Consider the following 25164-nt stretch of genomic DNA (forward strand, 5'->3'; position numbering starts at 1 on the left):
CGCCCCCCATCCCCACGGCCCCCCCGCTTCTCCATGTCCCCGCGGCCCCCCCACGTCCCCCCATGTCCCCCCACGTCCCCACGCGTCCCCACGTCCCCTCCGCCTCTCCACGTCCCCCCACGTCCCCCCATCCCCCCCCGTACCCCCCCGTCCCCACGTCCCCTCTGCCTCTCCATGTCCCCGCGTCCCCCCACGTCCCCCCACATCCCCCCACGTCCCCTCCACCTCTCCATGTCCCCATGTCCCCCACATGTCCCCCCCACATCCCCGCGTCCCCCCACGGCCCCCCCGTGTCCCCTGTGCCCCCCCACGGCCCCCCATCCCCACGTCCCCCCCGCTTCTCCATGTCCCCATGTCCCCCCCGTGTCCCCCCCCACATCCCCACGTCCCCCCACGTCCCCCCATGTCCCCACGTCCCCCCATGTCCCCTCATGTCCCCCCCATGTCCCCATGTCCCCCCGCATCCCCCCACATCCCCCCACATCCCCGCATCCCCCCCCGTCCCCCCACATCCCCACGTCCCCCACGTCCCCCTGTCCCCCCATGTCCCCCCACATCCCCACATCCCCCATGTCCCCCCCCCCCGTCCCCCGTCCCCCCATGTCCCCCCACGTCCCCACATCCCCCCACGTCCCCACATCCCCCCGCATCCCCCCCATGTCCCCTCACGTCCCCCCCACGTCCCCCCGCATCCCCCACGTCCCCCCATCCCCCCATGTCCCCCCACGTCCCCGCGTCCCCACGTGTCCCCACATCCCCCCCACGTCCCCCCACGTCCCCCCACGTCCCCCCATGTCCCCACATCCCCCCCACGTCCCCCCACGTCCCCCCACATCCCCCCCACATCCCCCCATGTCCCCTCATGTCCCCCCCCCCGTCCCCCCGTGTCCCCCCGTGTCCCCCTGTCCCCCCACGTCCCCCCACATACCCACATCCCCCCACATCCCCCCACGTCCCCCCACGTCCCCACGTCCCCACGCGTCCCCGCGTCCCCACATCCCCCCCCGTCCCCCCACGTCCCCCACCTGGTGGACCAGGGCGTCCTCGTGCAGGCCGGGGGGGGGGGACGCTGCGCAGCCGCTCCATGGTCTCGTACATCCCCTGGCAGCTCCGCAGCTTCTCGGGGGTCCCCAGCGCCTGGCGCAGCAGCACCAGCCCCACCCGGAACATGATCTTCACCCCTGGGGGGGGGGGGGGGGGCGTGAAGAGCGGGGGGACGCGGGACCGGGACGGGGGACGGCGACGGGGGACGGGGACGGGGGACGGGGGACGGGGATGAGCATGTGGGACAGGGGACGGGGACAGGGGACGCGGGACTGGGATGGGGGATGGCGACGGGGGACGGGGACGGGGATGGGGTCAGGGGACCGGGACGAGGGACGGGGACGGGGGACGGGGATGGGGGATGGGGTCGGGGGACGGGGATGAGGATGTGGGACAGGGATGAGGGATGGGGACGTGGGACCGGGACGAGGGACGGGGACGAGGGACGGGGACGCAAGACGGGGGATGGGGACGAGGGACGGGGACAGGGGACAGGGACGGGGATGGGGGACGGGGACAGGGGATGGGGACGAGGATGTGGGACAGGGACGAGGGATGGGGACACGGGACCGGGACGGGGGACGGTGACACGGGACAGGGACGAGCATGTGGGACAGGGGACGGGGACAGGGGACGGGGGATGGGGACGAGGGACGGGGACAGGGGACCGGGACGGGGGACGGGGACGAGGATGTGGGACAGGGATGAGGGACGGGGACACGGGACCGGGACGAGGGACGGGGACGCAAAACGGGGGATGGGGACGGGGGACGGGGACGGGGGACGGGGACAGGGGACGGGGACGAGGGACGGGGACGGGGGATGGGGACAGGGGACAGGGATGGGGACAGGGGACGGGGACGAGGGACAGGGACGGGGGACAGGGACGAGGGACGGGGACGGGGGACGGGGACGGGGGACAGGGACGAGGGACGGGGACGGGGACGGGGACGGGAGATGGGGACGAGGATGTGGGACAGGGATGAGGGATGGGGACGGGGGACCAGGACGAGGACGAGGGACCGGGACGCAAGACGGGGGATGGGGACGAGGGATGGGGACGGGGGATGGGGGCAGGGGACGGGGACGGGGATGCAAGACGGGGGATGGGGACGAGGGACGGGGACGTGGGATGGGGACAAGGGACCGGGACGGGGGACGGGAACGAGGGACGGAGATGGGGGACGGGGACGCAAGACAGGGGAGGGGGACGAGGGACGGGGACGGGGGATGGGGACGAGGGACAGGGATGTGGGATGGGGACGAGGGATGGGGACGGGGGATGGGGGCAGGGGACGGGGACGGGGATGCAAGACGGGGGATGGGGACGAGGGACGGGGACGTGGGATGGGGGACAAGGGACCGGGACGGGGGACGGGAACGAGGGACGGAGATGGGGGACGGGGACGCAAGACAGGGGAGGGGGACGAGGGACGGGGACGGGGGATGGGGACGAGGGACAGGGATGTGGGATGGGGATGAGGGATGGAGACAGGGGACGGGGACGAGGGACAGAGACGGGGGACCGGGACAGGGGACGGCAACGGGGGACGGGGACGGGGGACGGGGACAGGGATGAGGGACGGGGAATGGGGAAGTGGGTTGGGGGACGGGGTCGTGGGACGGGGATGAGGGACGGGGACGCGGGACGAGGACGAGGGACGGGGACGAGGGACGGGGATGGGGGACAGGGACGTGGATGAGGGATGGGGATGTGGGACGGGGGACGCAAGACGGGGGACGGGGACGGGGGACGGGGACGAGGGACGGGGACGTGGGACTGGGACAAGGGATGGGGACGGGGACGTGGGATGGGGACATGGGACCGGGACGAGGGACGTGGATGTGGGACGGGGACATGGATGGGGGATGGGGACGTGGGACGGGGACACAGGGAGACAGGACAGGGACGAGGGACATGGACATGGGGCGTGGGACGGGGACGGGGACATGGGGAGATGGGACGGGGACGTGGGACGGGGACGTGGGACGGGGACGTGGGACGGGGATGTGAACGTGGGACATGGGACGTGGGGAGACGGGACGTGGATGTGGGACATTGACGTGATGACACAGGACACGGACGTGGGACGTGGATATGGGACGGTGGCACAAGATGTGGGACACGGGGACACAGGACGGGGACGTGGGACGGGGACGTGGGACATAAAGAGGTGGGACGTGGGGACACGGGCGTGGGACACGGGACGCGGGAGCGCGGAGGGAGATGGGGTGTGGGCAGGGACACGGACACGGGGACACGGGACAGGGACACGGGACAGGGACACGGGATGTGGGTACAGGACATGGACGTGGGACGTGGACATTGGACACGGACACGGGAGGTGACACGGGACGGGGACGTGGGACATGGACGTGGGAAATGGATGTGGGACGTGGACACGGCAGGTGACACGGGCCACGGACACGGGCCACGGATGTGGGCCATGGATGTGGGACATGGCCATGGGACGTGGATATCGGACATGGACACGGGAGGTGACACGGGATGCGGACATGGGACGTGGACGCGAGACATGGATATGGGACACGGACATGGGACGTGGACACAGGAGGTGACGTGGTACACGGACGTGGGATGTGGCCACGGGACACGGATATTGGACATGGACACGGGAGGTGACATGGGGCAGGGACGTGGGACGGGGACATCGGACAAGGATGTGGGAGGTGACACGGGACGGGGACGTGGGACACGGATATCGGACATGGACACGGGAGGTGACACGGGACAGGGACGTGGGACGTGGACGGGGGACATGGATGCGGGACACGGCCGTGGGAGGTGACACGGGATGTGGACACGGGACATGGATGCGGGACACGGCCGCGGGAGGCGACACGGGACGGGGACGTGGGACGTGGATGTGGGACATGGATGCAGGACAAGGACATGGGAGGTGACACGGGACGGGGACGTGGGACGGGGACATCAGACAAGGACGCGGGAGGTGACACGGGACGGGGACGTGGGACGTGGATGTGGGACATGGATGCGGGACAAGGACACGGGAGGTGACACGGGACGGGGACGTGGGATGGGGACATCCGACATGGCCGCGGGAGGTGACACGGGACGTGGACATGGGACATGGATGCGGGACATGGCCGCGGGAGGTGACACGGGACGGGGACATAGGACATGGACGCGGGACAAGGACACGGGAGGTGACACGGGACGGGGACGTGGGATGTGGACGTGGGACATGGACGCGGGACACGGCCGCGGGAGGCGACACGGGACGGGGCCGCGGATCCCGGCCCCGCCCCCCGGGGCCGCGCCCGGCGCCGCCCGTACCCTCGCAGAAGAACATGTCCCAGACGCGCAGGACGGCGGCCCAGGGCAGGCTGCGGGCGAAGATGCACATGAACCACTCGGTCAGGTACAGCACCGGCTCCACCCGGAAGCGCCGCAGGTGCCGGTGGGCGGCGGGGGGCCGCGCGCCGCAGCAGCGCCCCGAACACCCTCCCCGTCCAGCTGCACGGCCTCCTGGGGGCGGGGGGGGGGGGTCAGGGGTGCCCCGGGGGGGCCCTGTGGCCGCCGCTGGGCCCCCCTTGAGGTCCCTTGGGCTCTCTTGGCCCCCATCAGCCCCCCTTGACCCCCTTGACCCCCCTTGACCCCCTTGACCCCTCCTTGACCCCCATCATCCCTCGTTGACCCCCATTGACCCCCCTTGACCCCCCCTTGACCCCATCATCCCTTGTTGACCCCCATTGACCCCTCCTTGACCCCCATCAGCCTTCGTTGACCCCCATTGGCCCCCCTTGACCCCCATTGACCCCTCCTTGACCCCATCATCCCTGCTTGACCCCCATTGACCCCTCCTTGACCCCCATCAGCCCTCCTTGACCCCCATTGACCCCTCCTTGACCCCCATCAGCCTTCGTTGACCCCCATTGGCCCTGGCCCCCCTTGACCCCCATTGACCCCTCCTTGACCCCATCATCCCTGCTTGACCCCATTGACCCCTCCTTGACCCCCATCAGCCCTCGTTGACCCCCATTGACCCCCATTGACCCCTCCTTGACTCTCATCATCCCTTGTTAACCCCCATTGACCCCCACTGACCCCTATTGACCCCTTGTTGACCCCATTGACCCCTCATTGACCCCCATCACCCTCTTGACCCCTCCTTGACCCCCATCATCCCTCGTTGACCCCCATTGACCCCCCTTGACCCCCATCAGCCCTCGTTGACCCCCTTGACCCCCCTTGACCCCCATTGACCCCTCCTTGACTCCCATCATCCCTTGTTGACCCCATTGACCCCACTGACCTCTCCTTGACCCCCATCATCCCTCGTTGACCCCCATTGACCCCCACTGACCCCTCCTTGACCCCCATCATCCCTCGTTGACCCCCATTGACCCCCATTGACCACTCATTGACCCCCATCACCCCCCTTGACCCCCCTTGACCCCTCCTTGACCCCCATCATCCCTCATTGACCCCCATTGACCCCTCGTTGACCCCCCTTGACCCCCACTGACCCCACTGACCCCCACTGACCCCACCGACCCCCATCGGCGCCATTGGCTCCCCTTGACCATCATCATCCTTCATTGACCCCCGCCGACCCCATTGGCCCCCATCCCCCCCCTTGACCCCCGCTGACCCCATTGACCCCTGCTGACCCCGCTGACCCCCGCTGGCCCCGCCCCTCACCAGGCCGGCGCTGTAGTAGCCGGGCAGGTATTTCTCGCAGATCTGCACCAGGCACCAGAACGCTTGCTGCGGGGGAGGGGAGGGGGGGGGAGGGGAGGGGGGTCAGCGGGGCGACCCCGGCGCCCGGGACCCCTCCCCCCACCCCCCGACCCCTCCGCGACCCCAGGACCCCCCCAACCTCCCCGTCGCCCCCCCCCCATCCCCAGGGCCCTGGGACCCCCGGGTCCCTGCTGCCCCCCGCGACCCCCATGACCCCCGGGTCCCCCCGCGACCCCCATGACCCCCAGTGCCCTCCGTGACCCCCATGACCCCCAGGTCCCCAGTGCCCCCCGTGACCCCCATGACCCCCGTGTCCCCCTGCCCCCCGGTGCCCCCCATGACCCCCAGTGCCCCCCACGACCCCTGGGTCCCCAGTGCCCCCCGTGACCCCCATGACCCCCGTTTCCCCCCCGGTTGCCCCCCCTGACCCCCAGTGCCCCCCATGACCCCTGTGACCCCCGGGTCCCCCCATGCCCCCCGTGCCCTCCGGTGCCCCCCATGCCCCCCACGACCCCCGGTGCCCTCCTCGACCCCCATGACCCCCAGGTCCCCAGTGCCCCCCGTGTCCCCCCGTGCCCCCCGGTGCCCCCCATGACCCCTGTGACCCCCAGTGCCCCCGTGCTCCCCGTGTCCCCCCGTGCCCCCCGGTGCCCCCCATGACCCCTGTGACCCCCAGTGCCCCCCGTGTCCCCCATGCCCCCCACGACCCCTGGTGCCCCCCGTGCCCCCTCTGACCCCCGGTGCCCTCCTCGACCCCCATGACCCCCAGGTCCCCAGTGCCCCCCGTGCCCCCCTGCCCCCCGGTGCCCCCCGGCCCCACCTCGGCGGGCATGTGCATGAGCAGGACGGCGGCCACGGGGGCCTGGGCCTGGCAGTAGCCCTCCTGCGGCCGGTAGACGGTGTAGGCCTTCAGGATGCGGTACAGGTCCTGCTGCCTGGGGGCGGGGCCGGGGGCGGGGTCAGCCGCCGGGGGGGCGGGGTCAGCGCCCGGGGGAGGCGCTACCCCGGAGGGGGAGGAGCCGCCAGAGAGGGGGAGGGGGCGGTGCGGAGGGGGAGGAGCCAACCCGGAGGGGGAGGAGCCACCGCGGAGGAGGAGGAGCCAAAGTATGAGAGGAGGAGCCAGATTGGAGGGGGAGGGGCCAGTTTGGCAGGGGAGGGGCCGGTTCAGAGTGGGAGGAGCCAGGCCGGGGGAGGAGGAGCCAAGCCAGAGGGAGAGCAACCAGTGTGGAGGGGGAGGAGCCAAGTCTTTAGGGGAGGGGCTAGTCTGGAGGAGGAGGAGGAGCCAACCCAAAAAGGGGGAGGGGCTACCTTGGAGGGGGAGGAGCCAGCCTGAGGGAGGAGTGGCTCACCCCGAAGGGGCGGGGCCAACCCAGAAGGGGAGGAGCCAACCCATTAGTGGGAGCGGCCAGGCTGGAGGAGGGGCGGAGCCGCTCACGAAGGGGTGTGCCCAGATTTGGGGGTTGGGGCGTGTCCACCCTGGGAGGGGCGTGGTCACCTCGGGAGGGGGCGTGTCCACCCAGAAGGGGCGTGGTCACCTCGGGAGGGGGCGTGGCCACCCAGGGGAACCCATTCAAGGCCCAGACCCGGGGCTGGACACAGCGGGGTGGGCGTGCCCCGGGGGGGTGGGGTGGGCGTGTCCACTGGGGTGGGGGGCGTGTCCACAGTGGGCGTGTCCCGGGGGGGTGGGCGTGTCCTACCCGTGCCCGCCGCGGGCGGCGAACATCTCGTGGAAGGGGAACTGCCGGTGCAGGTCCTTCTCGATGGCGTCCAGCCACCGCGGCTCCCCCGGCTGCCGCTCCAGCTCCTGCCGGCCGGGTGGGCGTCACCCGGGGCCACGCCCCACGGGCCACGCCCCCCGGGCCACGCCCACCCCCCCAGGGCCCCGCCCTGCCCCGCCCTCACCTGGAAGAGGCCGGGGTTGCGATCCAGCAGGGCTTTGCTGTCGGAGAGGAGCTGCCAGGCCCGGGCCCGCAGGGAGGAGGGGATGCCCTTGCGGCAGCGCAGCTTCACCTGCCCCACGGCGGGACCCACGGACGGCCAGACCCACGGCCAGACCCACGGACGGCAAGACCCACGGCCGGAGAGACCCACGGAGAGAGAGACCCACGGAGAGAGAGACCCACGGCCCCCACCGTCAGCCTGATGCAGACCCCGCCGCCTGCCGTGGGGCGGGAGGGCCCCCCCGAACCTCTCTATGGGGCAGGAGGAACCTCCCAGAGCCCTCTATGGGGCAGGAGGAACTGCCCCCCCCTCCAGGGCCTGCTATGGGGCAGGACCCCCCCCCCCAGGGCCTGCTAGGGGGCAAGACAAACACCCCAAACCCCTCTAAGGGGCAGGAAGACCCCCCCAGGGCCTGCTATGGGGCAGGAGAACCCCCCATACCCCTCTATGGGGCACAAGAAACCTCCCAAGAGCTGCTATGGGGCAGGAGGACCCCCCCCCAGGGCCTGCTATGGGGCAGGAGAACCCCTGAAACCCCTCTATGGGGCAGAAGGACCCTCCCAAGGGCTGCTATGGGGCAGGAGGACCCCCCCAGGGCCTGCTATGGGGCAGGAGAACCCCCCATACCCCTCTGTGGGGCAGAAGGAACCTCCCAAGGGCTGCTATGGGGCAGGAGGACCCCCCCCAGGACCTGCTATGGGGCAGGAGAACCCCCCATACCCCTCTGTGGGGCAGAAGGAACCTCCCAAGGGCTGCTATGGGGCAGGAGGACCCCCCCCAGGGCCTGCTATGGGGCAGGAGAACCCCCCGAAACCCCTCTATGGGGCAGAAGGACCCTCCCAAGGGCTGCTATGGGGCAGGAGGACCCCCCCAGGGCCTGCTATGGGGCAGGAGGACCCCCCATACCCCTCTATGGGGCACAAGAAACCTCCCAAGAGCTCCTATGGGGCAGGAGGACCCCCCCCAGGGCCTGCTATGGGGCAGGAGGACCCCCCATACCCCTCTATGGGGCACAAGAAACCTCCCAAGAGCTGCTATGGGGCAGGAGGACCCCCAGACCCCCCTCCTGGGCAGAAAGATCTCCCCCCCCCAAACCCCCTGTGGGTCATGGGGGCCCCCCAAGGCCCCCCCACGCCAAGGTCCCCGCCGTGGGGCAGGACCCACCTTCTGGTAGCGCCGCAAGAGCCACTTGTCCCAGTGGTTGAACATCTCCAGCCACTTCAGCTCCCGCTGCCGCGCCACGTCCACGGGCACCGAGCTCTCCCTGGGGGGGGGGAGGGGGGGCGGGCGGTGGGGGGGGGGGGTCCCGCCACCCCACAGCCCCACAGCTCACCCTGGGCACCCACCCAGCCCCATAGCGAGCCCCCCGCCAAACCCAGCCCCACGCTTGGGGGGGTCTCAGACACCCTCCTGGGAGCCCAGAGGTGATGGGGGCGGGGAGGTGTGGACCCCACGGGGCGTCCCACCCCGGGGGGGGGGGGGGGGGCGGGGAGAGGCGTTTTGGGGCGGAAGATGCCCGTTCGGGGTCACTCACGGCGCCTCGCAGTACTGGCTGCCCCCCAGGAAGCCGTAGCGGTCGGTGCGGCGGTAGGACGGCGCCGACAGCTCCGAGTCGGAGCCCATGGAGCTGGCGTCGTCGGGGAAGGAACCGGCCAAGGACTCCAGCGTCCCCGACAGGAGGCTCACCGAGTCCAGGTCCCGCCCCCGCGGCCCCGGGATGCCGGGGCCCAGGCTGCTCTGCGAGCCCCGCCCCGGCCCGTTGGCCCCCGCCAGGCTCCGCTCCCCCGGAGAGCCCGAAACGGCCGCCGGCGGGGCTGCCGATGGCTCCGAGGTGGCCGCCGTCGAGGTGGCGGGGGTCTCCGGCGCCGCCTCGGATGGACTCGGCTCCAAGATGGCCGCCGCGGAGGTCGTGCGAGGCTCCGGCTCCTTGTTGGCTGCTGTTGACCCCGAGATGGCCGCCGATGACCCCGCGTTGGCTGCTGTCGACCCCGAGATGGCCGCCGATGACCCTGCATCGGCTGCTGTTGACCCCGAGATGGCGGCCGTTGACTTCCCATGGGCTTCTGGCTCCTCGTTGGCTCCTGTTGACCCCGTGTTGGCCGCAGTTGGCCCCACGCTGGTCACCGTTGACCCTGAGATGGCCGCCGTTGACCCTGTGTTGGCCACAGTTGACCCTAACACGGCCGCCGTTGACCCCCCGTGGGCTTCTGCCTTCTCATTGGCCGCCGTTGACCCCACGCTGGTCACCGTTGACCCTGTCGTGACCGCCGTTGACCCTGTGTTGGCCACAGTTGACCCTGACATGGCCGCCGTTGACCTCCCGTGGGCTTCTGCCTTCTCATTGGCCGCCGTTGACCCCACGCTGGTCACCGTTGACCCCGCGTTGGCTGCAGTTGACCCCACGCTGGCCGCCGTTGACGTTCCGTGGTCTTCTGGCTCCTCATTGGCCGCCGTTGACCCCGCGCTGGCCTCCGTTGACCCCACGTTGGCCGCCGTTGACCCTGCGCTGGCCTCCGTTGACCCCACGTTGGCCGCCGTTGACCCCGCGTTGGCCACCGTTGACCCCGCGCTGGCCGCCGTTGACCTCCCGTCGGCCTCTGCCCCCGCCGTGACCTCCACTGACCTCAAGATGGCCGCCGCCGCCCTCGGGTGGGGCTCCGAGCCCTCATTGGCCGCCGCCGCCCCCGTCCCGGCCTCCGTTGACCCCTCGTTGGGCGGGGTCGACCCCACCTCGACCCCCGCTGTTGACCCCGCCGCGGCCTTTGACCCCCGCCGGCCCTCCCTCCCCTCATTGGCCGCCTCCGGGCGGCGCCGGGTCTCTTCCGCCCCCTCATTGGCCGCTGCCCCCCGCCCGGCCGCCGTCGCCGCCACCCCATTGGCCAGGGGTCCCGGCGGGGGCCCGGCGGCCATCTTGGGGCGGGGGCGGGCGGGGCGGGGCGGGGGCGCGGGGGGCCCCGTTTCCATGGCGACGAGCAGGGGCGGGGGGCGCCCGGGGCTGGCGGCGGCCGGAGCGACCCCTCCCCCGCCCTCCCGTCGGCGCGGCGATGCGCGCGCAGCCGCCGGCCAATCGGGGCGCGGCCCCGCCCCCCGGCCCGCGCTGCCATTGGTGGCTGGAGGGGGGCGGGGGGCGGGGCCGGCGGGGCAGGAAGGGGAAGCGGCGGCGGGGGGAGGGCGGCGGCCAATGGGGAGCGAGCTCGGCCCGGCAGGGCGGAGCCCCCAGCCAATGGGGAGGGGAGGGTGAGACGGGAGGCGGGCGCGGCCAATCGGCGGGCAGGGAAGAGACGGGCGGCGGCGGCGGCCAATCAGAGAGCAGCGGCGCTCGATGGGGACGGAGGGGGTAGCGCCCCTGGCCAATAACGGGCAGAGGGCGGGACAAGCGGGACGTCGCCACCAATCGGCGGGCAGTGGGGCGGTGCGGGAGCGCGGGGCGGCCAATGAGGGAGCCGGGGTCTTTAAGGAGGCGGAGCCAGAGTGCCGTCACGTCTTTATTGAGTCTCGCCAGGCCCCGCCCCCCGGGCGGGCGGTCGCCGGGGCAGCCGTTGCCCGGCAACCGCCCCGCTCCCCCCCCCCCCCCACCCGCCCGCCCACCCCGCCCTCCCCCCGCGCGCGGTTGCCGGGCAACGGCTCACTCCACCCCCCACTGCCACCCCACGATCCGCAGGTGATTGGTGGCCGGCGGCCGGGTGGGCGTGGCCCGCAGCCCCGCCCACTCGCCCCCCACTCGCAGCCCGCGGGGGGCGGGGCCGACCGCCGGCTCCGCCCACTCGTCCTCCGAAGGCTCGCCCGAGGAGGAGGAGGAGGCGGAGTCGCCGCCGCCCGGCCCCGCCCACTCCGCTTCGCGGGGGCGGGGCTTGTCCTCCGGCGGGGCGTGGCCAGCCCAGTCCCGCAAGGGAGGCCGTCCCGCCTCCTCCTCCGAGGGGGCGTGGCCGCAGCGTCGCTCCTCCCACTCCGGCTCCAGGGGGCGGGGCTCATCCTCGGGGGGGGCGTGGCCAGCCCAGTCCTCCCCATCAGTCACGTCTCCCTCCGAGGGGGAGGAGGAGGCGGGGCTGAGCCGAAGCCCCTCCCACTTCTCGGCCAAGGGGCGGAGCTTCTCCTGGGAGGCGGGGCCCGGCCGTAGCTCCTCCCACTCACCCGCTGGTGGGCGGGGCTCACCCTCCTCCTCCTCCTCCTCCTCCTGGCTGCCGGGGCTCCTCCCCCCACGGGGGGCGTTCCCGCGCGGCGGCCCCTCCCACTCCTCACCCAGTGGGCGGGGCTGACCCGGGGAGGCGCGGCCACAGCGCAGCCCCTCCCACTCAGCCGCCAGCGGGCGCGTCTCGCTCTCCGGCGGCGCCGCCCCCCGCCACGTCCCCGCCCACGGCGGGCGGAGCTCGGCCGGGGAGGCGCGTCCCCCCGGCAGCCCCTCCCACCGCGCCCCCCCCCCGCCTCTCCGGCTCCTCCCCGGGGCCGCCCTCGCCCCTCGGCCCCTCCCACTTCCCGCCCAAGGGGCGGAGCCCGGCCGAGGGGGCGTGTCCCGCGCCGTGGACGCGCTGGTGGCGGGCGAGGGTGGAGCTGCGGGCGAAGGCCTTGCCGCAGCGGGGGCAGCCGTAGGGGCGGGCGCCGGTGTGGGCGCGCTGGTGGACGGCCAGGTAGGAGCTGTCGCCGTAGCTCTTCCCGCAGAGGCGGCACTGGAAAGGCCGCTCGCCCGAGTGGGTGACGCGGTGGCGGAGGAGGTGGGAGCTCTCGGCGAAGCGCTTGCCGCAGTCGCCGCAGGCGTAGAGGCGCTCGCCGGTGTGGGTGCGGTGGTGGCGGGCCAGGTCGGAGCGTTGGGCGAAGGCTTTGCCGCAGGCGCCGCAGCCGAAGGGACGCTCGCCCGTGTGGCTGCGCTGGTGACGGATCAGGTGGGAGCTCAGCCCGAAGCGCTTCCCGCACTCCCCGCAGGCGAACGGACGCGGCGGCGGCGGCGGAGGAGGAGGAGGAGCCGGGGGGGCGGCGGCCCGGGGCGGGGGGGCGGCGGCGGCGGCGGCGGCGGGGACGCCAGCGCGGGGACGGCGGCGACGGGGCCGGGGAGGAGGCTGCGGGGACGGGGAGGGGGCGTCAGGGCTTCTGCCCCTGCGACCCATCCCCCCCCTTCCCCCCCCCGTGTCCCCCGTCCACCCCCCCGTTCCCTTGTCTGTCCCCACGTGTCCCCCCCCCCCGTCCCTCACACCGTCCCCGTGTCCCCCGCCCCGTCCCTGTGCCCCCTCTCCGCCCCCTCTCCCTCCCCACGTCCCCTTCTCTGTCCCCACGCCCCCCTTTCCATGTCCCCCTCTCCGACCCCGTGTCCCCCTCTCCGCATCCCTCCCTCCGTCCCCGTGTCCCCCTCTCTGTCCCCACGTCCCCCTCTCTGTCCCCGTGCCCCCCTCCCCGTTCCATCCCCCTCTCCACGTCCCTGCCTCCATCCCCGTGTCCCCCGCTCTGTCCCCCCCTCCCCCTCCCCGTCCCCCCCTCGTTGTCCCCCATCCACCCCCACGTCCCCCTCCCCGTCCCCCCCTCCCTCCCTCCATCCCTGCGTCCCCCTTCCCCTCCCCGTCCCCATGTCCCCGTGTCCCCCCTCACCTGCGGGGGTGCCCCGGGGCTCCCCCCCCTCCTCGCTGCCCCGGGGCTGGGGGACTCCGGGCTCCTCGGGGCCGGGCAGCGGGAGCCCTGCGGGGTGCGGACGGGGGCTCAGCGGGGGGACCCAGGGGTCCGGGGACCCCCCCCCCCCCCCGGGCCATCGGGGACCCCAAATGTGCCTTGGGGACACCCCCAGGGGCCTCAGGAACCCCCTCCACGGGCTGAAGGGCCCCCCCAAAGGCTCAGGGTCCCTGCTGGGGTGCTCAGGGACCCCCCCATAGACTGGGAAACCCCCCCATGATCTCAGGAAACCCCCCCCAGGGTGCTCAGGGAACCCCCCCCAGGTGCTCAGGGACCCCCCCAGGGTGCTCAGGGACCCCCCCCCATGATCTCAGGGAGCCCCCCAGGGTGCTCAGGGACCCCCCCATGATCTCAGGGACCCCCCCCCCCCCCAGGGTGCTCAGGGACCCCCCCCCCATGATCTCAGGGAGCCCCCCAGGGTACTCAGGGACCCCCCCATGATCTCAGGGAGTCCCCCCCCGAGTGCTCAGAGACCCCCATGATCTCAGGGACCCCCCCAGGGTGCTCAGGGACCCCCCCCATGATCTCAGGGAGCCCCCCAGGGTACTCAGGGACCCCCCCCTGGGTGCTCAGGGACCCCCCCCATGATCTCAGAGACCCCCATGATCTCAGGGACCCCCCCCGGGTGCTCAGGGACCCCCCTCCCCGTCCCCAGCCCTTACCCGGGGGGCCGGCATCCCGCTGCAGCTCCTGGGGGGGTTCGCCCAGCGCCCCCCACTCCTCCATCGCGGGGCCCCCGGCACCGTCAGCCCCCGGCCCTGGGGGGAAAGAGGGGTGAGCCGGGGCCCCCCCGATCCGCACCAGGGACCCCCCCATCGCCCTGAGCCCCCCCGATCCGCACCAGGGACCCCCCCCAATAGCCCCGGGACCCCCCCATCAGCACCAGGGACCCCCCCCAATAGCCCCGGGACTCCCCCATCAGCACCAGGGACCCCCCAGTAGCCGCGGGACCCCCCCAGTCTATACCAAAGACCCTCCCCCCTAACCTTGCCCCCCCCCATCAGCACCAGGGACCCCCCCCATCGCCCTGACCCCCCCCTGCCCCCCCCATCTGCACCAGGGACCCCCCCCCATCGCCCTGACCCCCCCCTGCCCCCCCCATCAGCACCAGGGACCCCCCCCATCGCCCTGACCCCCCCCCCCCGCCCCCCCGATCTGCACCAGGGACCCCCAATACCCCCAGCCCCGCCCCCCCCCGGCCTCGCCCCGCCCCCCCATCAGCACCAGGGGCCCCTCCCCCATTGCTCTGCCCCTCCCGACCTGCACCGGGGCCCCCCCCGAGCCCTCCCCCGCCCCCAGGCCCCACTCACCCTTGGCGGGGCCCCCCCCATGCGTCCCCCCGGCCCCCCCCGCTGCCCCGCGGCCGCCGGGCCCGGCCGCCGGAAGCGCCGCGGTTGTGGCGGAGCCTCCGAGACGCCACTTCCGGTCCAGAGCCCAACGGGGCCGCTCTAGCCGGCCTGGAGGACCGGCGCGTCACTCCGTGTCCTTCCCGCCCATCCCCGCCTCTATGGTCGCTCTTCCGGCGAGGAGGTGAGTCCTTCCGGCGCGCGGGTAGAGAGGGCGGGGGGAAAGGGGCGGGGCGTACTCAAAGCGGCGCGCCGATTGGCTACGTCCCGCGCCGGGACTACGCCTCCCGTCGTCCCCCGCGCCGCCGCCGCCATTTTGCGTGGGCGGCGGGGGGCGGAGGGGGAGGGCGCAGGCCGCGCCGCCGCCCGCCCGTTCCCACCCGCCGCCGCCGCCGCCGCCGCCGGCCCCGTCCGCGCCCCGGGGGGTGCGGGGGGGCCGCTCCCCCCCCCCCTCCTCTCCGCCGCCACCCGGGGGGAGGGGGGGACACCCCCCCCAACCCCCCTCCCCCCCCCCCCCCCGCCCGCCGCCGCCGCCGCTCCCGGGGCGGGGGGGGGGCGGCGGCGGCCCGGCGGGGCCTCCCTTCCCCCCCCCCTCCTCCTCCTCCTCCTCCTCTTCCTCCCCCCCTTCCTCCTCTCCCGCCGCCCTCCTCCTCCTCCTCCTCCCGGCCCGGCCCTGCCCCCGCCCCCGCCCCGCCAGCGGCCCCCGCGGCCCCGGGGATGGCGCCGCTCCCGGCCCCACGGCGCGGCTGCAGGTGAGGCCCGACCGGGGGGGGGGGGTGTGGGGTGGCGGGGCGGGGAGGAGGAGGAGGAGGAGGAGGAGGGGGGGGGTGTCCCCCGTGTCCCCCCGGTGCCCCGGAGGTGCCACCCCCCCCCCCCGCTGTCGCCAGCGGTGGCACTGACCGAGTGTCCGCCTCTCTCTTCTTCGTCCCACGGTGCCCACGATGTCCCCGCGGTGCTCACGGTCCCCTCACGATGTCCCCGCGGTGCTCACGATGTCCCCGCGATGTCCCCGCGATGCTCACGGGGTCCCCACGGGGCTCACAACTTCCCCACGGTGTCCCCACGGTCCCCTCACGGTGTCCCCACGGTGCTCACGGTGTCCCCACGGGGTCCACGACCCCCCCCCCCCCCCGGTACTCGTAATGTCCCCACGGTCCCTGCCGCGTCCCTTCGGTCCTCGCGATGTCCCCTGGGTGCTGGGGACATCCCGGGGGGGCCCCGTGACGTCTCCACGGTCCCCGTGATGTCCCTGTCGTGCCCCGTGATCCTCGTGGTGTCCCCTCGGTCCTCGTGATGTCCCCACGGTGTCCCCTCGGTCCTCGTGACGTCCCCGTGGTCCCCACGGTGTCCCCTCGGTCCTCGTGACGTCCCCACGGTCCCCGTGCTGTCCCCTCGGTCCTCGTGACGTCCCCACGGTGCCCGTCCTGTCCCCACGACATCCCCGGCACCCTCGATGTCCCCACGGTCCCCCCCGTGACGCGCTCGGTGTCCCCACGCCGTCCCCTCCTCGTCCCCGCGCTGCGCCACGTCCCCCGCGCCGTCCTCGGTCCCCGCCGCGTCCCCGCGCTGCCTGCGTGGCCCCGGTCCCCGCGACGTCCCCTGTCCCCGCGTTGTCCCCGCGACGTCCCCAACTCTCGCGCTGTCCCCGTGCTCTGGTTGGCCTGATGTCCCCCATCCCCGCGTCGTCCCCGACGACGTCCCTGGTCCCCGTGACGTCCCTCGTCCCTTCGCCGCCTTGGTCCTCGTGGTGTCCCCAACCGTCACGCTGTCCCCACGCCACCCCGGTCCCCGCGATGTCCCCGCGATGTCCCCAATCCCCACGTGTTGTCACGCTGCCCTGGTCCCCGCGACGTCCCCGTGATGTCCCCAATGCTCGTGCCATCCCCGCGATGTCCCCATGATGTCCCCAATCGCCCCGCTCCCCATGCTGTCCCTCGTCTTTCCATGTGTCCACACTGTCCCCACGATGTCCCCAATCCTTGCGATGTCCCCGTGATGTCCCCAATCCCCACGCCATCCCCCTGCCGCCCCACTCCCTGTGCTGTCCCTCGTCCCCGCGTGTCCCCCTGCGATGTCCCCGTCCCCGTGTGTCCCCCCCCGGGGTGTCCCCAATCCCCACGCCGTCCCCACGATGTCCCCAATCCCCGTGATGTCCCCATGATGTCCCCTATCCCCCTGCCGTCCCCACGCCGCCCCTCGTCCCCCCGTGTCCCCTGCGACGTCCCCGTTCCCGTGTGTCCCCAATCCCTGTGATGTCCCCACGCCGCCCCTCGTCCCCCCCCGTGTCCCCGCGACGTCCCCGTCCCCGCGGCGTCCCCACGACGTCCCCAATCCCCGTGATGTCCGCACGATGTCCCCTATCCCCCCGCCGTCCCCGCGCTGCCCCTCGTCCCCCCGCGGCGTCCCCGTCCCCGCGGCGTCCCTGATCCCCGTGATGTCCCCATGATGTCCCCTATCCCCCCGCCGTCCCCGCGCCGCCCCTCGTCCCCGCGGCGTCCCCAATCCCTGTGATGTCCCCACGATGTCCCCTATCTCCCCCGTGTCCCCGCGGTGTCCCCGTCCCCACGGCGTCCCCGATCCCCGTGATGTCCCCATGATGTCCCCTATCCCCCCGCCGTCCCCCCGTGCCGCCCCGCGTCCCCCCGCGGCGTCCCCGTCCCCGCGGCGTCCCCGATCCCCGTGACGTCCCCACGACGTCCCCTATCCCCCCGCCGTCCCCGCGTGTCCCCCCGCGGCGGCGTCCCCGTCCCCGCGGCGTCCCTGATCCCCGTGATGTCCCCACGACGTCCCCTATCCCCTCGCCGTCCCCGCGCGTCCCCCCACGGCGTCCCCGTCCCCGCGGCGTCCCTGATCCCCGTGATGTCCCCATGATGTCTTCTATCCCCCCGCCGTCCCCACGCCGCCCCTTGTCCCCCCATGCCGCCCCTCGTCCCCGCGCGTCCCCCCGCGGCGTCCCTGATCCCCGTGATGTCCCCATGATGTCCCCTATCCCCCCGCGGCGTCCCCGTCCCCGCGGCGTCCCCGATCCCCGTGACGTCCCCCACGACGTCCCCTATCCCCTCGCCGTCCCCGCGCGTCCCCCCACGGCGTCCCCGTCCCCGCGGCGTCCCTGATCCCCGTGATGTCCCCATGATGTCCCCTATCCCCCCGCCGTCCCCACGCCGCCCCGCGTCCCCCCGCGGCGTCCCCGTCCCCGCGGCGTCCCCGATCCCCGTGACGTCCCCACGACGTCTCCTATCCCCCCGCCGTCCCCGCGCGTCCCCCCGCGGCGGCGTCCCCGTCCCCGCGGCGTCCCAGGCCGGCGTAGGCGGGGAGCGGGGGCCAATGCGGAGCCGCGGGGCGGGGGCAGGAGCTCGGCGGCGCCGGACGCGGTGCCGGAGGTGCCGGGCCTGCCTGCGCTCCGAGTGCGGCGAGTGCCACTTCTGCCGGGACATGAAGAAATTCGGGGGGCCGGGACGCATGAAGCAGTCGTGCCTGCTGCGGCAGTGCACCGCGGTGAGGGCACCCCGAAACGGGGCGGGGGGGGAGCCGGGGGGATCTGTAGGGCACGTTGGGGGGATCCCGGGGGGGGTTGGGGGGATCCTGGGGGGGTGGGAGGGATCTATAGGGTGCTTTGGGGGATCCCTGGGGGGGTGGTGGGGATCTGTAGGGCACGTTGGGGGATCCTGGGGTGGTTTAGGGGGGCTGTGGGGTAGTTTGGGGATCCCCGGGGGGGTTGGGGGGATCCTGGGGGGTGGGAGGGATCTATAGGGTGCTTTGGGGGATCCCTGGGGTGGTGGTGGGGATCTGTAGGGCACGTTGGGGATCCTGGGGGGGTGGAGGGATCTATAGGGTGCTTTGGGGGATCCCTGGGGGGGTTTTGGGGATCCCCGGGGCGTTGGAGGGATCTGTAGGGCATTTTGGGGACCCCCTGCGTGGTTTTGGGGATCCCTGGGGTGGTTTGGGGGATCTGTAGGGCACATTGGGGGACCCTGGGGGGTTGGGGGGATCTATAGGGTGCTTTGGGGGATCCCTGGGGGGGGTTTGGGGATCCCCGGGGGCGTTGTGAGGGATCTGTAGGGCATTTTGGGGACCCCCTGGGTGGTTTGGGGATCCCTGGGGTGGTTTGGGGGATCTATAGGGCACGTTGGGGGATCCCTGGGGTGGTTAGGGGGGCTGTGGGGTGGTTTGGGATCCCCGGGGGGGTTGGGGGGATCCTGGGGGGGTGGGAGGGATCTATAGGGTGCTTTGGGGATCCTGGGGTGGTGGTGGGGATCTGTAGGGCACGTTGGGGGATCCTGGGGGGGTTGGGGGGATCTATAGGGCACGTTGGGGGATCCCTGGGGTGGTTTAGGGGGGCTGTGGGGTAGTTTGGGGATCCTCGGGGGTGTTGGGGGGATCTATAGGGTGCTTTGGGGGATCTCTGGGGTGGTTTGGGGGATCTATAGGGCACGTTGGGGGATCCCTGGGGTGGTTTAGGGGGGCTGTGGGGTAGTTTGGGGATCCTCGGGGGGGTTGGGGGGATCTATAGGGTGCTTTGGGGGATCCCTGGGGTGGTGGTGGGGATCTATAGGGCACTTTGGGCGATCCCTGGGGTGGTGGTGGGGATCTATAGGGCACTTTAGGGGATCCTTAGGGTGGTCTAGGGATCTATAGGGCACGTTGGGGGATCCCTGGGGTGGTTTAGGGGGGCTGTGGGGTAGTTTGGAGATCCCCGGGGGGGTTGGGGGGATTCCCAGGGGGGTTGGGAGGATCTATAGGGTGCTTTAGGGGATTCCTGGGGTGGTGGGGGGGATCTGTAGGGCACGTTGGGGGATCCCAGGGGGGTTGGGGGGATCCTGGGGGGGTGGGAGGGATCTATAGGGTGCTTTGGGGGATCCCTGGGGTGGTGGTGGGGATCTGTAGGGCACGTTGGGGGATCCCGAGGGGGTTGTGGGGATCCCCGGGGGGTTGGGAGGATCTATAGGGTGCTTTGGGGGATCCCTGGGGTGGTGGTGGGGTTCTATAGGGCACTTTAGCGGATCCCTGGGGTGGTTTGGAGAATCTATAGGGCACTTTGGGGGATCCCCTGGGGTGGTTTAGGGGGGCTGTGGGGTGGTTGGGGATCCCCGGGGGGGTTGGGGGGATCCTGGGGGGGTGGGAGGGATCTATAGGGTGCTTTGGGGGATCTCTGGGGGGGTGGGGAGGATCTGTAGGGCACGTTGGGGGATCCTGGGGGGGGTGGGAGGATCTCTGGGGGGGGTTGGGGGATCTATAGGGCATTTTGGGGACCCCCTGGGTGGTTTTGGGGATCCCGGGGGGGTTGGGAGCATCTATAGGGCACTGTGGGGATCCCCGGGGGGGTTGGGGGGATCTATAGGGCACTGTGGGGACCCCCGGGGGGGTTTTGGGGACCCCCAAGCTGCTTTGGGTCCCCCTGGGCTGCTTTGGGGGACCCGAGGGTACTTTGGGGACCCCCGGGGTGTTTCTGGGGGGCCCACGAGGCGCCTTCGGGGACCCCCAGGGCGGGCTGGGGGGGGCTGGGGGTTCAGGGGGGGCTGCAGCACTTTTGGGGTGTGTGTCCCCCCCCCCAGTGCTGCCCCACACTGCAGCCTGCCCTGCAGGGACCCCGGGGCCGCTTTGGGGGGGGTGTGGGGTTTGGGGGGAGGGATATTGGGGTTTGGGGGGGGGTGTGGGGGTGCAGGGGGGGTTTGGGGGGGGCTGTGGGGGGTTTAGGGGGGCTGTGGCGGTTTTGGGGGGGCCCTGACAGCCCCCCCCCGTGCCCCCCCCCCCCCCCCAGCCCGTGCTGCCCCACGCTGCAGCCTGCTCGCTCTGCGGGGACTCCGGGGCTGCTTGGGGGGGGGGGGGTATCGGGGTTTGGGGGGGGGCATTGGGGTTTGGGGGGGCTGTGGGGGGTTTAGGGGGGCTGTGGCGGTTGTGGGGGGGCCCTGACAGCCCCCCCCGTGCCCCCCCCCCAGCCCGTGCTGCCCCACGCTGCAGCCTGCTCGCTCTGCGGGGACTCCGGGGCTGCTTTGGGGGGGGGGGGTATCGGGGTTTGGGGGGGGGCATTGGGGTTTGGGGGGGCTGTGGGGGGTTTAGGGGGGCTGTGGCGGTTTTGGGGGGCCCCTGACAGCCCCCCCCGTGCCCCCCCCCAGCCCGTGCTGCCCCACACGGCCGTGTGCCTGGCCTGCGGAGAAGCCGGCCGGGAGGAGGCGGCCGAGGGGCCGGAGGAGAAGTTCGAGCTCTCGCTGATGGAGTGCACGCTCTGCAGCGAGATCGTCCACCCCCGCTGCCTCCAGGTGGGGGGGGACACGGGGGGGGGGCACCCCCAGATTTGGGGGGGGGGGGGCACCCCCTTTTCCCACCCCACGGCGGGGCGCCGGGGCACCCGCAACCTCCCCACGCACCGGGGACGCTCCACCAAAGGGGTGATGGTCCCCGTTTTGCGGCCCCCCCCCCCGGCGTTTTCGGGACCCCCCTCGGATTTTGGGGACCCCCCCCGCATATGGGGACACCCCCCCCTATTTTTGGGGGGGGATCCCCCAGATTTGTGGCGGTTTCCTCGCAGATGGGGCGCGCGGAGGCGGTGGTCAACCCCGAGATCCCCAATTGCTGGGAGTGCCCCAAGTGCAAGCGGGAGGGGCGCAGCGCCAAGGTGGGGGGGGGCACCCCAAATTTTTTTGGGGGGGTCCCCCCCAAATTTTTGAGGGAGGGGGCCCCGAGGGGGTTTTTGGGGGGTTTGCAGGGGGTTTTGGGGGACCCGGGGGGTTTATGGGGGCACCAGGGGGTGGGGGAGGTTGTGGGGTGCGAGGGGTGTGGGGGTTTGGGGGGGGGGGGGCCTGAATTTGGGGGGGCCCTGAAATTTTGGGGGGGTTCTCTGAAGGTTTGGGGGGGGGTCCATGGGGTCTTGGGGGGGCCCTAGGGTTGGGGGGGCACTGGGATTTGGGGGAGTGGAGGGGGGGTTGGGGGGGTCCTTCAGGATTTGGGGGGGGGCCTCTGAGATTTGGGGGGGTCCCTGAAATTTGGGGGGGGGGGGCAGGGTTGGGAGGGGTTCCTGCGATTTGGGGGGGGGTGGAGGGAGGTTTTGGGGGGATCCTTTAGGATTTGGGGGGGGGGGGGTCCCTGAAATTTCGGGGGGGGCTCTGGGATTTGGGGGGGGGGGAGCTGGGACTTGAGGGGGGGTGGGCTGGGAGTCTGGGGTGGGCTGGATTTTGGGGTGTTTTAGGGGAACTCTCGGAGCTTTGGGGGAGCCCCTAGGGCTGGGGGGGGTCGCTAGGTTTTTTTGGGGGGGTCTCTGGGTTTTGGGGTCCCCCCTGCTGACCCCCCCTCCTCCCCCCCCGCAGGATTCGGGGGACGGGGGGGGCGAAGCGCCGGGCGGAGGAGGGGGAGGAGGGGGTGCGCTGGAAGCTGACGGACTGAGCCCCCCCCGAAACGCAAAGCGGGGGACCCCCCCCGCCGCCCCCCTCCCCCCCTGACGGGGGCCCCCCCCAAACGCAAGAGGGAGCAGGACCCCAAAAAGAAGGTGAGGCCCCCCCGGGGGGGGCGGGGAGGGGGGGGATCCCCCCCTTTTTGTCCTGTCCCCCCCCCCGAGGGACCCCGGCGCTGAGGGGTGTCCCCGTGGTTGTCCCCCCCCCCCCCCCAGGCGGAGGCGGCCGATGGGACGTGGGGGGCCCCCCCCGAGCTGCAGCCCCCCGGGGGGCCGGCCCCCCGCCTGCGGCCCCCCCCGACCCCGAGGTGAGACCCCCCCCCCCGTGTCCCCCTCTTTCCCCCGTGTCACCCCCCCGTCCCCCCGAGTCCCCCCCCCCCCCATCCCTGTGCCACCCCCCTGTCCCCTGTGCCCCCCCCTGTCCCCTGTGCCACCCCCCCGTCCCCTGGGTCCTTCCTGTCCCCTGGGTCACCCCCCCCGTCCCCCTGGGTCACCCCCCGTCCCCCATGTCACCCCCCTGTCCCCTGTGCCCTCCCCCATCCCTTGTGCCACCCCCCCCTTGTCCCCCGGGTCCCCTCCCATCCCCTGTGTCCCCCTCTGTCCCCTGTGTCCCCCCCCCCAAGCCGTCCCCGGGGGTCCCCAGGGGGTTGGGGGTGTCCCCGGGGGTCCCAGTTCCGTCAGGTTGTCCCCAGGGTCTGCTGGGTCCCCGGTGGCCCAGGGTTGTCCCCAGGGAGGTCCCCGATGTCCCCAATGTCCCCGAGGTTGTCCCCAGGGTCCCTCTGCTCTTCTGTTGAGTTGTCCCCAAGGGTCCCCAAAGTTGTCCCAGGGAGGTCCCCAATGTCCCCGAGGTTGTCCCCAGGGTCCTCTGGTGTTCCCTGAGTTGTCCCCAAGGTTGTCCCAGGTTGGTCCCCCGATGTCCCCAAGCTTGTCCTCAGTGTCCTCTGGTGTTCTCCAAGTTGTCCCCAATGTCCCCAAGGTCGTTCCAGGGTCCTTGCGTGTCTTCTAAGTTGTCCCCAATGTCCCCAAGGTTGTCCCCAGGGTCTTGTGCTGTTGTCCGAGTTGTCTCTAGGGTCGTCCCACGATCCCAGAGTTGTCCCCCCGTCCTGGGGGTTGTCCCCATGATCCCAGGGTTGTCCCCACTTCCCTGGGGTTGTCCCAGGGTTCTCCCCCCATCCCCGGGGCTGTCCCCCCTCTGTCCCCAGGCTTGTCCCCATGTCCCCAGGGTTGTCCCTGGGTTGTCCTTCTCTGTCCGGGGGTTGTCCCCATGCCCCCAGGGTTGTCCCCGGGCTGTCCTTCTCTGTCCCGGCAGTTGTCCCCCCATCCTGGGGGGCGTCCCCCACGGTCCCAGGGTTGTCCCCACCTCCCTAGAGTTGTCCCAGGGCTGTCCCCCCCCGTCCCCAGGGCTGTCCCCCTCTGTTCTCAGGCTTGTCCCCATGTCCCCAGGGTTGTCCCCGGGCTGTCCTTCTCTGTCCCGGGGGTTGTCCCCATGATCCCACGGTTGTCCCCACGTTGTCTTTCTCTGTCTCGGGGTTGTCCCCACCTCCCTAGAGTTGTCCAGGGTTCTCCGCTGTCCCCAGGCGTGTCCCCATGTCCCCAGGGTTGTCCCCGGGTTGTCCTTCTCTGTCCTGGGAGTCGTCCCCACGGTCCCGGGGTTGTCCCCACCTCCCTAGAGTTGTCCCAGGCTTCTCCCCCCCATCCCCGGGGCTGTCCCCCCCTGTCCCCAGGCTTGTCCCCATGTCCCCCGGGTTGTCCCCAGGCTGTCCTTCTGTCCCAGGGGTTGTCCCCACGATCCCAGGGTTGTCCCCGGGGTTGTCCTTCTGTGTCCCGGGGTTGTCGCCACCTCCCTAGAGTTGTCCCGGGCTTCTCCCCCCGTCCCCGGGGGCTGTCTCCCCCTGTCCCCAAGCTTGTCCCCATGTCCCCAGGGTTGTCCCCAGGTTGTTCCTCTCTGTCCCGGGGGTTGTCCCCACGATTCCCAGGGTTGTCCCCACGTCCCTAGGGTTGTCCCAGGGTTCTGCTCCCATCCCCAGGGCTGTCCCTCTCTGTCCCCAGGCTTGTCCCCATGTCCCCCGGGTTGTCCCCAGGCTGTCCTTCTGTCCAGGGGTTGTCCCCACGATCCCAGGCTTGTCCCCGGGTTGTCCTTCTGTGTCCCGGGGTTGTCCCCACCTCCTAGAGTTGTCCCAGGCTTCTCCCCCCGTCCCCGGGACTGTCCCCCCCTGTCCCCAGGCTTGTCCCCGTGTCCCCGGGGTGTCCCCGTCGCCGCGCCCCGGCTGACGGGGGTGCCGCAGGGCCGGACGCGGCAGCGGGAGCGCCTGGAGCGCTTCCGGCAGATGTGCCGCCTCCTCGAGCGGGTCCCGGCCGGCGCCAGCTCCAGCTCCAGCTCCAGCTCCGGCTCCGACTCGGGGGGCAGCCCCCCGCCGCCCTTCAGCCCCCCCGCCGCCGAGGAGGAGGAGGAGGAGGAGGACGAGGAGGACGAGGACGGGGAGGAGAACGAGGAGGAAGACGAGGAAGAAGACGACGACGAAGAAGAGGAGGACGAAGGCGGCCGCCCCCCACAACGGGGCCGCCCCCCCTGCCGCCAAACCCCCGCCGGCTGCCGGGGGGCAGCGGGGGGCGGGGGGGCCCCGGCGGCCGGGGGGACGCGGGGGCTGCGGGCGTGGCCCCTGGTGCCCTCCCCGCCCCGGCCCCCCGCCCCCCCTGGAGCGGCACGTGGTGAGACCCCCCCCCGCCAGCCCCGACCCCGACCGCCTGCCCCTGGACAGCGGGGCCGCCCACGTCATGCAGCGGGACGTCTGGCTGGGGGTCTTCCTGCACCTCTCCTCCCGCGAGCTCTGCGTCTGCATGCGCGTCTGCCGCACCTGGAGCCGCTGGTAGGGCCGACTGGGGGCACTGGGAGCACTGGGAGGGGAACTGGGAGCACTGGGAGGGGTGTTAGGGGTTGTACTGGGGGGTTGTGGGGGTCCCGGGGGTCTTCCTGCACCTCTCCTCCCGCGAGCTCTGCGTCTGCATGCGCGTCTGCCGCACCTGGAGCGCTGGTAGGGGGCACTGGGGGCACTGGGAGCACTGGGAGGGGA

At 72.7% G+C, this 25164-nt stretch overlaps 3 protein-coding genes across 4 annotated transcripts; 1 reads left to right on the top strand and 2 right to left on the bottom strand.

Annotated features, from left to right (window-relative positions):
• Positions 1-1016: 1016 nt before the first annotated feature.
• Positions 1017-10858, bottom strand: LOC142403427 (uncharacterized; the record flags this gene model as incomplete). Its single annotated transcript, XM_075489667.1, is given in 11 exon segments — positions 1017-1064; positions 1066-1181; positions 4364-4499; positions 4501-4530; positions 4532-4555; positions 5732-5797; positions 6591-6705; positions 7468-7574; positions 7673-7780; positions 8876-8975; positions 9246-10858. Coding segments are annotated over 11 exon segments (2280 nt in total), but the record flags the coding sequence as incomplete, so codon positions are not given.
• Positions 10859-11875: 1017 nt separating this feature from the next.
• ZNF3 (zinc finger protein 3) lies at positions 11876-14922 on the bottom strand. 2 transcript variants are annotated; one of them, XM_075489665.1, is made up of 4 exons: positions 14674-14922; positions 14026-14121; positions 13286-13372; positions 11876-12762 (listed from the first exon to the last, which is right to left on the bottom strand). In XM_075489665.1, exons 1-4 carry the CDS (start codon positions 14692-14694, stop codon positions 12004-12006), a joined length of 963 nt encoding a protein of 320 aa, XP_075345780.1. In that variant the 5' UTR covers positions 14695-14922; the 3' UTR covers positions 11876-12003. The 2 variants fall into 2 exon arrangements, with proteins under 2 accessions (XP_075345780.1, XP_075345781.1); XM_075489666.1 differs by lacking the exon at positions 13286-13372 and having other exon boundaries at positions 14674-14919.
• Positions 14923-15334: 412 nt separating this feature from the next.
• On the top strand, positions 15335-24964 carry LOC142403428 (F-box/LRR-repeat protein 19-like). The gene is given in 11 exon segments (XM_075489668.1): positions 15335-15461; positions 18007-18204; positions 20823-20966; positions 21236-21322; positions 22011-22031; positions 22033-22083; positions 22085-22189; positions 22259-22268; positions 22310-22401; positions 24379-24776; positions 24778-24964. Coding segments are annotated over 10 exon segments (1266 nt in total). The 5' UTR covers positions 15335-15461; positions 18007-18033.
• Positions 24965-25164: the final 200 nt, after the last annotated feature.

This window comes from Mycteria americana, unplaced genomic scaffold (assembly GCF_035582795.1).
Source record: "Mycteria americana isolate JAX WOST 10 ecotype Jacksonville Zoo and Gardens unplaced genomic scaffold, USCA_MyAme_1.0 Scaffold_261, whole genome shotgun sequence".
In the NCBI taxonomy this organism is placed as follows: domain Eukaryota; kingdom Metazoa; phylum Chordata; class Aves; order Ciconiiformes; family Ciconiidae; genus Mycteria; species Mycteria americana.